At 36.3% G+C, this 17,067-nt stretch overlaps 1 protein-coding gene across 3 annotated transcripts in view; it reads right to left on the reverse strand.

The window, feature by feature from the left end:
- The window catches only part of LOC110458667 (probable phosphorylase b kinase regulatory subunit alpha), a 70,551-nt gene that overhangs the window by 34,482 nt on the left and 19,002 nt on the right, over positions 1-17,067 (reverse strand). For 2 of the 3 annotated variants that reach the window (XM_021510495.1, XM_021510494.1), the window contains exons 16-21: positions 14,431-14,575; positions 9,860-9,935; positions 8,126-8,208; positions 6,424-6,438; positions 2,912-3,082; positions 556-576 (exon numbers count right to left, since the gene is read on the reverse strand). In XM_021510495.1, the coding sequence (XP_021366170.1) occupies positions 556-576; positions 2,912-3,082; positions 6,424-6,438; positions 8,126-8,208; positions 9,860-9,935; positions 14,431-14,575 (511 nt within the window). Of the gene's footprint in view, positions 1-555; positions 577-2,911; positions 3,083-6,423; positions 6,439-8,125; positions 8,209-9,859; positions 9,936-11,446; positions 11,592-14,430; positions 14,576-17,067 lie in introns of all 3 variants that reach the window. The other variant, XM_021510493.1, reaches the window with a different exon arrangement.

Below are 17,067 nucleotides of genomic sequence, written 5' to 3' on the forward strand. Positions count from 1 at the left end.
CCCCCCCCCCCCACCAACACCAACCCACCGGAACCGATGGGGGACTGATAATGTTTTGAAACTTTTATATTACTACAGTACTTTTATGAATAAGTTTTATGTAATTCTGTAAAACATTTTTAAAACATTATCACGTCATTTTTATGTAAACAAACAAGTCACATCAAAATGTTTAGTTAACATCTATTTTGAAAGAAAAGGTTTTAATCCAAAAATGATTAAAGCTTTAAGTGGTATCCAATATACATTAAAGAAATCAAATCAATTGCATACTTTGACACCCTAAGCTGACTTGCCTACGTAGACCCTTTAGCAGTTTATAATTATGTGAAAGAGAAGAAAGAAAATGATGCAAACAGCAATGTTTTACAGCACAACTCAATGATTCCTATTTCTTATTACTGCAGTCATAAACAAGCAGCCTAAGTGACACTATATCAGCGGCAGGAGCATACGTGTTCTAGATCTGCTACTGCGTAAATAATTAATACGCTAAATCGCATTGAAACAGAATGAAGCAATAAAGCAGAAATAGAACATACATATAGAACTTACCATACAATGATTGACCTCGGTCTACAGACACAGAACAGTCTAACATAGAAACTATCCTACAGGTCAACGACACTGCATGGGTTTGGTTGTAAGAAGGGTTAGTTATGATGTCAAATGTTTCCAATGCGATGGCTTTAACATTTAATATGACCGCTACAATCTACTTTCTATTGAGTATTAAATACAGGTGCAAACCTTGTACTTTGTAAAGAAGTAATTATTGCCTACCACACTTTTTAAGGGAGTAACCATTGGCTACTATACTTTGCAAGGGAGTGATCATTGTCTACTGCACTTTGTAAGGGAGTGATCATTGTCTACTGCACTTTGTAAGGGAGAGATCATGATTGCCTACTGCGCTTTGTAAGAGACTGATCATTGCCTACTGCACTTTGGAAGGGAGTAATCGTTGCCTACTGCACTTTGTAAGGGAGTAATCGTTGCCTACTGCACTTCATTAGGTCGTAATCATTGCCTACTGCACTTTGTAAGGGAGTAAACTTTGCCTACTGCACTTTGTAAGTGAGTAATCATTGCCTACTACACTTTGTAAGGGACTAATCATTGTCTACTGCACTTTGTAAGAGAGTGATCGTTGCCTACTGCGCTTTGTAAGGGGGAAATCGTTGCCTACTGCACTTTTTAAGGGAGTAATCGTTGCCTACGGCACTTTGTAAGGGACTGATCATTGCCTACAACACTTTGTAAGAGAGTGATCATTGGGTACTGCACTTTGTAAGGGAGTAAGCATGGCCTACTGCACTTTGTTATGGAGTAATCATTGTTTACTGCACTTTGTAAGAGAGTGGTCATTGCCTACTGCGCTTTGTAAGAGACTGATCATTGCCTACTGCACGTAATCGTTGCCTACTGCACTTTTTAAGGGAGTAATCGTTGCCTACGGCACTTTGTAAGGGACTGATCATTGCCTACAACACTTTGTAAGAGAGTGATCATTGCCTACTGCACTTTGTTATGGAGTAATCATTGTCTACTGCACTCTGTAAGGGAGTAATCGTTGTCTACTGCACTTTGTAAGGGAGTGATCATTGCCTACTGCACTTTGTAAGGGAGTAATCATTGTCTACTGCACTTTGTAAGGGAGTAATCGTTGTCTACTGCACTTTGTAAGAGAGTGATCATTGCCTACTGCGCTTTGTAAGGGAGTAATCGTTGCCTACTGCACTTTGTAAGGGACTGATCATTGCCTACTGCACTTTGTAAGGGAGTAATCATTGTCTACTGCACTTTGTAAGGGAATAACCATTGCCTACTGCACTTTGTAAGGGAGTAATCATTGCCTACTGCACTTTGTAAGAGAGTATTCATTGCCTACTGCACTTTGTAAGGGAGTAATCGTTGCCTACTGCACTTTGTAAGGGAGTAATCGTTGTCTACTGTACTTTGTAAGGGAGTAATCATTGCCTACTGCACTTTGTAAGGGAGTGATCGTTGTCTACTGCACTTTGAAATGGAATAATCATTGTCTACTGCACTTTGTAAGGGAGTAATCATTGCCTACTGTACTTTGTAAGGGAGTAATCATTGCCTACTGCACTTTGCAAGAGAGGAACCTATTGCCCTTTTTTCAATCTATTGTTATATATTGCATGTAAGCAAGTCTTAATGCACAATGGGTTTTTTCAATAAAGATGTTTAGAGTCTATGTTGTCATTCATGTTTATTAGGAGTCAATCATGCCTGCCCGTTCAGTTTGATAGAAATTGAAATTTACACTTCATGACAGCTTTAAATTGTAACCAAAGAAAACATGTGCCTTGATTCAAATCAAAAAGTAATTCCTTCATTTGGCTGATACTGTATAAGCATACAGCATGTAAATAACTAAGGAACATAAAGTGGGTCCTCTTAGAATTATACATTTCTGTCTAGAGGAGTAAAGTACCAAAACACATATTCTGAACATATTTCCAATAGTTTGCAATTCAGTTGCTTAAAAAGATATTTTTTAGGATGTGTACCACATAATATGGGATACAATTTTCCACTGAAAGCAATCATGTTGTATTCTCTCAGAAATGTTAAGAAAATGCATTTAAAAAATACAAATGATCACTACTTCATTAATGCTTACCTATATCCTGACAGCAAACACAACATGACTGGCTGATTTATCATCAAACCCTTAGTGGCATGTATACCTACTTAATGATCTCCCTAAAGTGACTATTTAATATCTGTATGTTTTAAACCACTAACAACTCACACAATCCCTTATCTTTTTAAATCTGTACTTGTTTACACAAATCATGCTATTAGACTCTAAAAGAGTATAAAGTAAATATATAAGAGAACAACGATAATAAACCAGAACTTAACCTCGTGTCTAACTCACCTGGTATATGTTCAGGGTCTATCTGTATCGATCTGGTGCGCCTCACAATACCAGCCACTGACGACTTCGCGGGGAATCGTCTCCCTTTCTTCCCCTTCTTGTATGACAGTAGTTTTGGTCTGGCACAACTACCATGGTACAGACCCTCAGTGATACTGGCCACATATTCATCTGGAATACAACAATATAGTACAGACCCTCAGTGATACTGGCTACATATTCATCTGGAATACAACAATATAGTACAGACCCTCAGTGATACTGGCTACATATTCATCTGGAATACAACAATATAATACAGACCCTCAGTGATACTGGCCACATATTCATCTGGAATACACCAATTTATGCTACATGTACATCCAAAGGGAACAATAAATATTGCTGAGAACAGACAAATACTCTGTAATGAGAGTTTTTATATATACAATGTACAAACGTACTAAATCAAGCCCCTCCAATTATACTGTTGTTTTTTTCCAGGGACCAATTCAACCAAATTATAGGTACCATGGGAGTATTCATTTGAAAATTGATCTCTATATCCCCAATTGGCCCTATGATTCTGCCTCAAAGGGGTACAAAACTAGTTCAAGTTAAACATTTGTGTACTTAAGCTTGTACTGCAAGTACTACAGGAGCATGATTTTAAATATTTAATTCTTTTTTTCTGTTTGGTCATATTTCCAACCTTTCTGTCCTCAGAGGGTCCACACTTTCCAACGTTACAAAGTTGGGTCCTATCCCAGGCAAAAATTAAGTACTTTGGGGTGAAAAAGACTTTAAAGGTTTACATATATTTTCCTTATTGGGCCCATCCCTTAGCCCCACAAGGCAACAACCTCCATTTATACAGTATTTGTAGTCCAGAATGTTCCTTACTAAATGAAGTAAAATTAATTCCTTCAGCCATTCTGTAATAGACGATAAATGATGAACATCATGCTGACATAAATTTTCTCTGACCTTTGGGACCATTCATTATGTCTGCCCTTCGGGACCATTCATTATGTCTGCCCTTCGGGACCATTCATTATGTCTGCCCTTTGGGACCATTCATTATGACCTTCACCATGAAATGACAATACTGGGAGTGCAATGTGATAAGATCTTGTGGTGCTGTTATACATTTGCCTAATAAAGCTTCATCAAAAATCTCCACTGGCAAACGCTTATTTTTAAAGTTTTGTAAGTAATAAGAGTAAAAGAACAAGAGATCCCAGAGTGATCTTGGCACCCATCATAGTACCATCTTCATTGGTTTATGTCAGTTTGATCTTTTCTCTTCTTTTCTCTAATCTGTTTAATCAAGTCATTCAAACAGTAAATGCATTGTTTCATGTATTTACTAGTACAGTTCTTTTAATGTTAGAGAAATATATCCAATCATTACAATATCAGAAAGATCTCATTAAGTTGTTCCTGTGGCCATCTTGTATTTATGATCACTCTCCAAAGTAAACCTACAACCTATATATTTAATTTGAGAAAGACCCCTCAAGAACTTCCTTGGAAATAGCGATAACAAACATTCACTGTCAAAAACCAAGATGGCCATTTTGTTTATCTGATCAGTCTCAAAAGTAAACATGCACAACTAAAATTGAGAAAGATCCCGCCAAAACTTCCTGAGAAATAGCGATAGCAAACATCCGCTGTCAAAATCCAAGATGGCCGTCTATCGACCATTTTGTTTACTCTCGCACATCTATGACCCAGTATTAAACAAAGTGTAGCTGAATCGAGTCATTTCGGTACGTATATAACAACTATTGTACATACGCTTACAGCGTAGCCGAATCGACATCAATTTTGTGGACAACTCGTACACATTGTACACCTCTGTGTCCATACGCTTCACTGGTCATTTGTCTGATGAAGGTGACAGAGTACATACTGTACTAGTCATAGAAACATCACATAGAAACACTTATTGGTTGTGTAAAAAGAACTTTTCATAATCCATACTTACCAACCTGAAGAAAATGTTTAGAAATACCTTAACAGGTATTATACATTTATCAAGATCAATCAATTAATTTTCACTTGGAATCGCCAAAGTTTACATTTTATATGTACATCAAACAATAAGAGTTTTTTTCCTATGGGAAGCAGCCTGTATTGTGCTGTAAAACTAGGATTGTATACACCATATTGTTAATACAGTAACAGTACAGGTGGGGCACAAATGGGCGCTGGTTAAAGTGAAAATATGTGCTTGTAGAAATTAACTTATTAGAATGACTGAGTATGATGTATAGTCCAAATCATTGTAAGTCTGCCTATAGGTGTAACACACCACACACAGTAGGAGTATGAGTTGGTTTAGGTTTGTATTAGGTAAAACAAAAATACTATTTTTCAAGACTGAAGTGCAAAAATTCATAAAAAAATATGTATCAAGAGAAAAATGCTTCAAAATGGAGGACAGATTTGTAGGAAATTAAGGAAGATATTACTCTGAAGCTCAGAGTTTTGAATTCTTACATTTATGATTCAATGAAATTATGGATAAATCAAATGATATATACCCAATTGCTGTCAAAAAAAAATTCAACTCTTTACTAGAACAAATTTCAACTTCAGTTAAAAAACATTAAACCTTTGTGAGAAACATTTCATTTACATTAGGAAACATTCCAGCTTTTGTTTTGAAAATTCAAATTTCAGTCAGAAAACGTCATAAATTCTGTTGGAAACGTTCCAACTACAGTAAGAAAACTTTTCAAATCAGCATTTTAAATCAAAGATGGATCTTTGTAGTCTTGTTTAACTGAGAGAGCTTAGACAACATTCTGTCCTGATTCGGTCTTTGGACAAAATTAGACAAACGAAACCTTTTGTAAATATTTAATCTTTTTCAAAAGTAAAATTTCAAAATATTTTACAAATACATGTTATATTTTGTTTTTAGTCTGTCAATAAGAATTAGTTTGTGTTACATAAATATATACAAAGTATTCACATAAAATGTATAAGGACTGCTTGACTGCATAGCCTCTTAGCCCATGCCAACTGTCATTGCAAAAGAGACAAGATCTGCCTCAAGTTTTAGCAAGTTTCGTAAGACCAAATAATCTGTGCTTCAAAACACAAGTTATTGATAAAGCATCTAATTTTTTATTAGGAATGATTTAATAGCCGGAACAAACTTAAGGTATTTATAGCCTTTGACAAATTTTAAAAGGTTTTGCAAAAAATGAGTTTCATTCATGGTTTTGTCTGATGACAACCACTTAAAATACAAGCAAATGAATTTTTGTTTTTAGTTCAAATTCAAATTCTATCTTTACTGTTGTCAGGAGACTAATGTAGATACAAATGCATAGTTTAAACAGTATATAAAATATCGAAATACTGCTGACTCTGATGTGCTTTCGCAAACTCATTTATATCTGTTTTACAATGACAGATTATTGCAATTGCAAGCAGCAATGGAAAACATTATTTTTATACTAAGTCTAAAGTAAGACCATAAAAATTTATCAAAATGATTTCTGTTTTCTACTTACTCGTCACCTGCTGATCTGAAAATGAGACCTCAACATAAGTTTGCTACAACATTGACAGGAAACTCTCTCCAATACCAACTACCTGGGAACTAGCCTGCCTACATGCATTTTAACCCAGACCAGTGTTCTCTGCCCAGACTACCATCTCCTGCCTATCCTTGTTACAGTATGTTCATTGTTTTGAGTCTGCCTCTAACACTAGCTACCATCTCCTGCCTATCCTTGTTACAGTATGTTCATTGTTTTGAGTCTGCCTCTAACACTAGCTACCATCTCCTGCCTATCCTTGTTACAGTAAGTTCATTGTTTTGAGTCTGCCTCTAACACTAGCTACCATCTCCTGCCTATCCTTGTTACAGTAAGTTCATTGTTTTGAGTCTGCCTCTAACACTAGCTACCATCTCCTGCCTATCCTTGTTACAGTAAGTTCATTGTTTTGAGTCTGCCTCTAACACTAGCTACCATCTCCTGCCTATCCTTGTTACAGTAAGTTCATTGTTTTGAGTCTGCCTCTAACACTAGCTACCATCTCCTGCCTATCCTTGTTACAGTAAGTTCATTGTTTTGAGTCTGCCTCTAACACTAGCTACCATCTCCTGCCTATCCTTGTTACAGTAAGTTCATTGTTTTGAGTCTGCCTCTAACACTAGCTACCATCTCCTGCCTATCCTTGTTACAGTAAGTTCATTGTTTTGAGTCTGCCTCTAACACTAGCTACCATCTCCTGCCTATCCTTGTTACAGTAAGTTCATTGTTTTGAGTCTGCCTCTAACACTAGCTACCATCTCCTGCCTATCCTTGTTACAGTAAGTTCATTGTTTTGAGTCTGCCTCTAACACTAGCTACCATCTCCTGCCTATCCTTGTTACAGTAAGTTCATTGTTTTGAGTCTGCCTCTAACACTAGCTACCATCTCCTGCCTATCCTTGTTACAGTAAGTTCATTGTTTTGAGTCTGCCTCTAACACTAGCTACCATCTCCTGCCTATCCTTGTTACAGTAAGTTCATTGTTTTGAGTCTGCCTCTAACACTAGCTACCATCTCCTGCCTATCCTTGTTACAGTAAGTTCATTGTTTTGAGTCTGCCTCTAACACTAGCTACCATCTCCTGCCTATCCTTGTTACAGTAAGTTCATTGTTTTGAGTCTGCCTCTAACACTAGCTACCATCTCCTGCCTATCCTTGTTACAGTAAGTTCATTGTTTTGAGTCTGCCTCTAACACTAGCTACCATCTCCTGCCTATCCTTGTTACAATAAGTTCATTGTTTTGAGTCTGCCTCTAACACTAGCTACCATCTCCTGCCTATCCTTGTTACAGTAAGTTCATTGTTTTGAGTCTGCCTCTAACACTAGTTTCCATCTTCAACTTAAAATCTGTTTATGTCAATTTTACTGCAAAAGTAACAATTATGATTTTTATGAGGATAAGAAACCGTAAAATCAGGATTAATACTGGTGTCTCCATCTCACAGCAATTATATATTTTTGTCTCCATTGTGAAATGCTTTCGAAAAGTAGTGATAAGTGGTGATATATTTCTTTGTTTCCATGGTAATGATTTTAGTCTCTTATGGTAAGAGAGCAAGAACACGTTTCACTGTAGTTGTCATTCAGTTTATATCATCAATCTCTTGAAAATTGTGAAAATCACCTCACAAGAAAAATCAGCTATGTGTGGAAAACCTAAAATGTGTTTGTTACCTTGAAGTGGATCGTCGGACACAAAGCTGAGCTTCGTCACACAGGATGTGGATAGGAAATCGCTGAGCTTCCCCATATGGACACTAGAATAGATTAGTACATGTAAATATAAGAACCTTAATTAGTATTCAGGGATGCTTGGAATTTTCTTTTTTTGTTACCAAAAATGAATCATTATTCCAGTAATTTATTACTTCTTTTACAAAAATAATAAACCCTGTCACTGGAAAATACACAATTCACATGGTATAGGAGCAGCGTAGGATCTTTTAAGTTTGCTGTAAATATACATGTATAAGATGAAGATAAGAAATGACCGAGTGTCATCTGATGATAGAACATTCAGATGGAAGGTGTATTAAAGCATCTGATATATACTGACCGTGTACCAGCTATACATCTGATATATACTGACCTGTCCCAGCTATACATCTGATATATACTGACCGTGTACCAGCTATACATCTGATATATACTGACCGTGTACCAGCTATACATCTGATATATACTGACCGTGTACCAGCTATACATCTGATATATACTGACCGTGTACCAGCTATACATCTGATATATACTGACCGTGTACCAGCTATACATCTGATATATACTGACCGTGTCCCAGCTATACATCTGATATATACTGACCGTGTACCAGCTATACATCTGATATATACTGACCGTGTACCAGCTATACATCTGATATATACTGACCGTGTACCAGCTATACATCTGATATATACTGACCGTGTACCAGCTATACATCTGATATATACTGACCGTGTACCAGCTATACATCTGATATATACTGACCGTGTACCAGCTATACATCTGATATATACTGACCGTGTACCAGCTATACATCTGATATATACTGACCGTGTACCAGCTATACATCTGATATATACTGACCGTGTACCAGCTATACATCTGATATATACTGACCGTGTACCAGCTATACATCTGATATATACTGACCGTGTACCAGCTATACATCTGATATATACTGACCGTGTACCAGCTATACATCTGATATATACTGACCGTGTACTAGCTATACATCTGATATATACTGACCGTGTATCAGCTATACATCTGATATATACTGACCGTGTACCAGCTATACATTTGATATATACTGACCGTGTACCAGCTATACATCTGATATATACTGACCGTGTACGAGTTATACATCTGATATATACTGACCGTGTATCAGCTATACATCTGATATATACTGACTGTGTCCCGGCTATACATCTGATATATACTGACCGTGTACGAGTTATACATCTGATATATACTGACCGTGTACCAGCTATACATCTGATATATACTGGCCGTGTACCAGCTATACATCTGATATATACTGACCATGTCCCGGCTATACATCTGATATATACTGACCGCGTCCCGGCTATACATCTGATATATACTGACCGTGTCCCGGCTATATATCTGATATATATTGACCGTGTCCCGGCTATACATCTGATATATACTGACCGTGTACCAGCTATACATCTGATATATACTGACTGTGTCCCGGCTATACATCTGATATATACTGACCGTGTCCTGGCTATACATCTGATATATATTGACCGTGTCCCGGCTATACATCTGATATATACTGACCGTGTACCAGCTATACATCTGATATATACTGACGGTGTCCCGGCTATACATCTGATATATACTGACCGTGTCCTGGCTATACATCTGATATATACTGACCGTGTCCCGGCTATGTAACCACTCTGTAGTTTTTTGATGGTGGCCACGAGAGCTGCTGGAAGGTGCTGACCCATATCTGTAACCAAGCAACATGCGTACTGCTATAGGAACGTAATTAGCATAAAATCTTACAAATCTATCTGTCTGTTATTTTAATTCAATGACTGTTTCATAACAAGACATACATGCTACTTTTTATTATTATTATCGGTTCATAATTTAAGGGTAAGGATTTCTATATAGTTCAACTATTGATTGGATAATCTGTAATTATCATCAATGTTATTGGTACATTATGGGATGTATATTTTAATATAGCCAAAACTTATCCTCAAATTGAATACCACCAATATATCAGCTAATGCCCTTACCTTATCCTCAAATAAATATGTAGAGCTAATTCCCTTACATTATCCTCAAATAAATATGTAGAGCTAATGCCCTTACATTGTCCTCAAATAAACATGTAGAGCTAATGCCCTTACCTTATCCTCAAATAAATATGTAGAGCTAATTCCCTTACCTTATCCTCAAATAAACATGTACAATATTTTTTAGACAGATTTCAATTCCAATCCACATCATGACAGCCATGCACATGGTACTGTATGTACATATACACAATCACTACATTCAGTTAAGAGAAAGAGTTGTTACCTTGTTACATTTAAAGTTACAAATTTACGTGGTGTGGTTGAAGCAGGATTTTTTTCAATGAGATTAACAAAGTCAGTTTGAAAAACAACACACTATGCCCCCTCCAACAAACTTGGTACAAACGTATCAAGGGGAAGAAAACTTTCAAATGTTGTGACCTTATGTCATTGTGTTTTGACTTCTGACATTAGCATCAAGTATTTACATACATTTTCTAACTCATATGTCTTTGTATATAACTGTACAGTCATATTGGTTACATTTCATTTATCACTATACGTAGTAAGATAAAACTCCTGGTTCTATGTAAACCAACCTAACTTCATTGTGAGGTTGACTTTGAGCCCTATGTACATTTAGCCCAATTCTCCCTATTTTTCTGAGTGTAACAAGTTGAGGTAACATTCATCACGTCGCGAGGAACTGTCACTGATTTTAACCAATAATCTTGTGTCCATGATTTTTATCTTCTGTCTCAGCAGCCTACATAACTACTTCCTTCTCATGGTGAACAGCTGCAGTTACATAGTTACTGTCCATTCTAAACTTCGACATATGTACTGAAGTTTAAACAAAAGCCTTTAACTATACTGACATATAACAGACCGGGTTCAGTTACATAAAAGTGCACTCAGCCACATTGTGGAGTGGCTTAACAAATACTGGAAACAAAAATTAGACAAAATTTAGATAACATCAAATATGTAATACAATATCGCATTTTATACTTATTTCTAACACTGTGTATATGCACATCCCAAACTCAAGCCACAGGAGCTCAAAACGTAAGAAACTTGTACTTAGGCAGACTATAAGCACAGTGCTGTTGCCAGGCAAACTGAAGAACACAACGCCATAACAGTTATTTGTAAATTAATCTGATTTGCAGAGAACCATGAACATTACAGCCAAATTATAAACACCACCTACCTAGGAAGCTATTACTGATAAGGAGGGTTACCGTCGGACGACCAAGTCCTTTCCAGGAATTTTTCAGGTATGTGATCTCATTTCGGAAATGATCGACCGTAAAAGTGGTGTCAAGGGTTAGGTAAAACTGTTGCTGATCCATAAACTATAAGAAAATGGTCAGAAAAATACACAAGTACTTAACTAGTCCTTTTATAGAACTATAAAGTAAATAAATAGCAGCATGTCATCCATATACCATACAAGCATACATTAGGTGATTAAAGTCAGTCAGCATTCCATACATTTCAAAGCATATTTAAAAGGCTGTAAAGTGTAAGGGGAGAAACTGCACCACACTGATCGCAAACCACACCCAAACCCGTCCCCTAGGGACCTTCAGGATGTCTTATACAAAACTACACCCAAGCCTGTCCCCTAGGGACCTTCAGGATGTCCTATACAAAACTACACCCTAACCCGTCCCCAAGGGACCTTCAGGATATCCTATACAAAACTACACCCAAACCCGTCCCCTAGGGACCTTCAGGATGTCCTATACAAAACTACACCCTAACCCGTCCCCAAGGGACCTTCAGGATATCCTATACAAAACTACACCCAAACCTGTCCCCTAGGGACCTTCAGGATGTCCTTTACAAAACTACACCCAAACCCGTCCCCTAGGTACCTTAAGGATGTCCTATACAAAACTACCCCCAAACCTGTCCCCAAGGGACCTTCAGGATGTCCTATACAAAAATACACCCAAACCAGTCCCCTAGGGACCTTCAGGATGTCCTTTACAAAACTACACCCAAACCCGTCCCCTAGGGACCTTTAGGATGTCCTTTACAAAACTACACCCAAACCCGTCCCCTAGGGACCTTCAGGATGTCCTATACAAAACTACACCCAAACCCGTCCCCTAGGTACCTTCAGGATGTCCTATACAAAACTACACCCAAACCTGTCCCCTAGGGACCTTCAGGATGTCCTACACAAAACTACACCCAAACCTGTCCCCAAGGGACCTTCAGGATGTCCTATACAAAACTACACCCAAACCCGTCCCCTAGGGACCTTCAGGATGTCCTTTACAAAACTACACCCAAACCCGTCCCCTAGGGACCTTCTGGATGTCCTATACAAAACTACACCCAAACCCTTCCCCAAGGGACCTTCAGGATGTCCTTTACAAAACTAAACCCAAGCCTGTCCCCTAGGGACCTTCAGGATGTCCTTTACCAAACCTTATATCTCTCCTCAAGGGATCTAGCAAATATTCTTTACTAAACTACACTCAAATATGTCCCTAGGGATTGAGACAACGTCCTAATCTTAGATATACTCTAAACTTTGTGATTTCTAGTGTAACACTGAATGAACTAGAAGGTACCATCATTGATCTATGTGATTGAAAACCTGCCCAATTTAATCTTTTTTATCAAAAAGATATATTTAGTGTATAAACATGAATGAAATATCCCAATTCACTATATCAATATTAATAAAACCTTCCCCACCTTTACTTCAGTAAGAAGTGCTTTAGAGGTCCCTATTCCGGTTACTAGAGGTTTGGATATGTAAGGAACCTTGTTAGTCCAGCAAGCTTGTTAACTGATCTGAGGCCAGACTAAGGAGGTTCCACTGATCTGAGGCCAGACTAAGAAGGTTCCACTGTGTGTCTATCAGGGGTACAGCTGAGTGTGTAACACATATCAAGTGGCAGGCATCACATAGAATCATGCAAGTAAATGGGCAAGAGCAGATATAAGTGTTCTGTGAGACAGAATATTGAGCAGTCTGTAAATAAAATGTTACTACAAACTGCAGAGAACCAGATAAACAATCTGAAAACAAAAAGGCCTGATGATGTGAGCTCAAAGGCTTAACTACAATTTCTCAAAACACTACATGTGTAGGTTAAAACCCACAGGTGTAATTACATTATTAGTAGTCTTAAAACTCATAGGTGTAATTACATTATTAATAGTCTTAAAACTCACAGGTGTAATTACATTATTAATAGTCTTAAAACGCACAGATGTAATTACATTATCAATAGTCTTAAAACTCACAGGTGTAATTACATTATTAATAGTCTTAAAACTCACATGTGTAATTACATTATTAATAGTCTTAAAACTCATAGATGTAATTACATTATTAATAGTCTTAAAACTCACAGGTGTAATTACATTATTAATAGTCTTAAAACTCACAGGTGTAATTACATTATTAATAGTCTTAAAACTCACAGATGTAATTACATTATTAATAGTCTTAAAACTCACAGGTGTAATTACATTATTAATAGTCTTAAAACTCACAGGTGTAATTACATTATTAATAGTCTTAAAACTCACAGATGTAATTACAGTATAATTATTTTACACAATTTAGCTGTATTATTTACAACTAAAGCAACAAATCAGCTAGGCCTTTCCATTTTTTCGATATTTACTGATACCTCAAGTACAAACTACACTTTCCTGGGAAGTTCCTGAGCTTTATGATGACTATACATACATCTATTTCACTCTAAAACGGATTGAAGCTCCAACAAAAGATAATTTTGTTGCAAAATAAATTAGCCAATTTTTTTTCATGACTACCACCAGTCATTTAAATCAGAAGATGATCAGGATTCTTTTAAATGAAAATATTGAAAGAAAAATATTCAGGAGTTTCTCTTCGAGTGAAAGTTCAAGCAGCTTGTTATGTTTACCATAGCTGTCCATCCTTTACTTGATTCGGGATTAAATCATTAGGCTTTTGAAATGAATAAAATATACTTGTGATTTTACTACTTAATACGAAACCCTGTACATATAATAAATTTACTCACACAATAAGGACATTGGACAGGTATGGTATCAAAGCAACGGTTATTACAGGCTGAAATAAAACATGCCAGAACAGCAGCCTCTTTATACTACAGGTAAATCTACAACAAATCAGTTACACTAAGCAAGGTGAGGGGTCAGGGAGGCTAATCCCACCTAACATGGTCCCCAGAATTGGGAAGAGAAAGACTGGACGTCCCAGCATACTCCAGTTCCGAGACAGAAATTCCACATCATTTTGGAAAATGTCGACAAGAAATTCTGTATCTAGGGGTAGATAGAACTGATGCTGATCTACAAACTGAAAAACAAGGTTAGTTTCAGGAGATACTCATTACAAAGCAATTAAAAGTGTAACACATTATTATTATTTTGGTACAAGTACACATATTTCTATATAATAACAATATTTTGTCAATGAATTAGTAAGAATACTCACTATGAGTAAAATGACAAGTGATTGTAGGTAGCATATACCCTAAGTTCTCAATAATAAGTCTGATAACAAAATTGGCCTTCCTTAAAGTTAAGCCTTAGATTCCTCACAGAAAATAGACTTTTAAACTAGACCTGTTTTTGTCAATGAAAAATCTCAAAATAAAAATGCAAGAATTTTAAAGTGGACTATATATTAATTTTACACAAACAGCAATATAAAAATCATTTGAGTATGACTTCAAACTTCAAAACTAAGACAGCCTTGAAAACAAGCCAGCTGGGATAACAAATCTAGGATTTCTTCCTAAACTTGAACATGACCCACTGCTTACTATAGAGATTTTAGGGTACAGTTAGTAGCAACTTATAAGTCAATTATCTGAGACTGTATATATATATAGTGCCTCAATTTAGTCAAGCTTTTACAGTTTTGTTCCTAAATCAATCTTGCACAATTTGAATTTCACACAACAATAGTAAATAGCAGTTACTATCCTTAAATTAATTTCTATCGGAATGACAATGAATTCGCAGGGTTTCCATTTTCATGTAAAACATTTAAAACGAAGAAAACCTTTGCAAAATACAAGCACTATACATTCTATACGATGTCAGCACTATACATTCTATACGTTGTCAGCACTATACATTCTATACGATATCAGCACTATACATTCTATACGATGTCAGCACTATACATTCTATACGATGTTAGCACTATACAATCTATACGATGTCAGTACTATACATTCTATACAATGTCAGCACTATATATTCTATACAATGTCAGCACTATACATTCTATACAATGTCAGTACTATGTATTCTATACAATGTCAGCACTATACATTCTATACAATGTCAGTACTATGTATTCTATACAATGTCAGCACTATACATTCTATACAATGTCAGTACAACATGATCTGTGTTATGTTTCTCCAAATGGTGACTCCATGCCATAAACAGCCTCAAGCTTACTACACTGATTAAAAGATGAAAATCTTGTATCCAATACACACACATTTCTTCATAATTTGTTCAAGGTTTGACTACCTCACTCATTTGTGGATAATGTAATGTTAATCATGATGCTCCACTATTTTTATTCAATGTTGGTTTATGGGAGAAACGCAAAATCAAACTCATGATGATCATCAGCTGTGATATATATTCATTTAAATACATTAATTCTTAACATTTTCACTTCCATTTGGAGGTCGTACTGGTGCCTAAAAGGATTTACATATATATAATGTTAATTTTTAAAAATGGTTATTGTTTTGTATTTTTTTCTTTTCCAGATTTTTCAATTCATGGAAATCATCTCATTGGTTTTGATAGTTAGAAAACATTTGCCACCAAACAGGCACTCATAAACAGGAGTGTATTGAACAAAATGAAAATTGCCATGGAACATTATTTGCTGATAAAATGTTATTTCAAGTAGTACATGTACTATGCATTTGAGAAACAATTCCATGAAGTTAAGTATGGGACATGCAGCCTGTTCAGAGGTTCACAACTAGATAAAACAACCACAGCAGGAACATATCCCATCATAACACAAAGTTCAATTCTATTTTACATGGAACGGAGCCTACACTACATTTTTATTATTATGGGAAAACCGCTGAGATGTCGAAACATAAGTTGTTCGGCGATTCTCTGGCATAGGAATTAGCTACACTTTCTTCGTTTGATTTCTGCAGGATTCGTCCATCATCCACTCGTTCTAAGCGGTACGGAGGGAGACCTTCATGGGCCTGTTTACTCCAATAAATCAATCGTTAATTAATCGGCGTTATGAACACCAAGCTACATTTGATGCTACTTTTCCAGTTTGATACCGGTTACTTTCATGATTTTTTTTGTCCCAAAAAAAAAAAAATATTCTTCAAATCTGACTCCTAAAAAAACGTACCTGCGCACTAAACACGCAAATTTACGGTATTGGTTTTGAATCTTTGTTGATTTCACAGCAGCATTAACATCAGTGAGTATATGTACATAAGTACATACAGTTACGTTATCATTCCGAGAAAACAAAAAATCCAGAAAATGATGTAAAGGTTGTGAGGTTTGTTACCGGGTGAGAGTTATTATCAGGGCTCCTGCCTACATCAAGACATTTCCTCTTAAAATAGAAAGTAAATAAATTGTTATCCTAAACAGTTTAAGGTCACAATTTATTAACATAGTTTATCAGGGGAAAATTAATTTATAAGAAATCCTGTGACCACTCTTACATGTCTATGTGGGCTGGAGGCCTAATACAACAACATATGAGGATGATTGGTTAATATCAGGAGGCCTAATACAACAACATATGGGGATGATTGGTTAATATCAGGA

This window comes from Mizuhopecten yessoensis, unplaced genomic scaffold (genome assembly GCF_002113885.1).
Source record: "Mizuhopecten yessoensis strain PY_sf001 unplaced genomic scaffold, ASM211388v2 scaffold9685, whole genome shotgun sequence".
Lineage (NCBI taxonomy): Eukaryota > Metazoa > Mollusca > Bivalvia > Pectinida > Pectinidae > Mizuhopecten > Mizuhopecten yessoensis.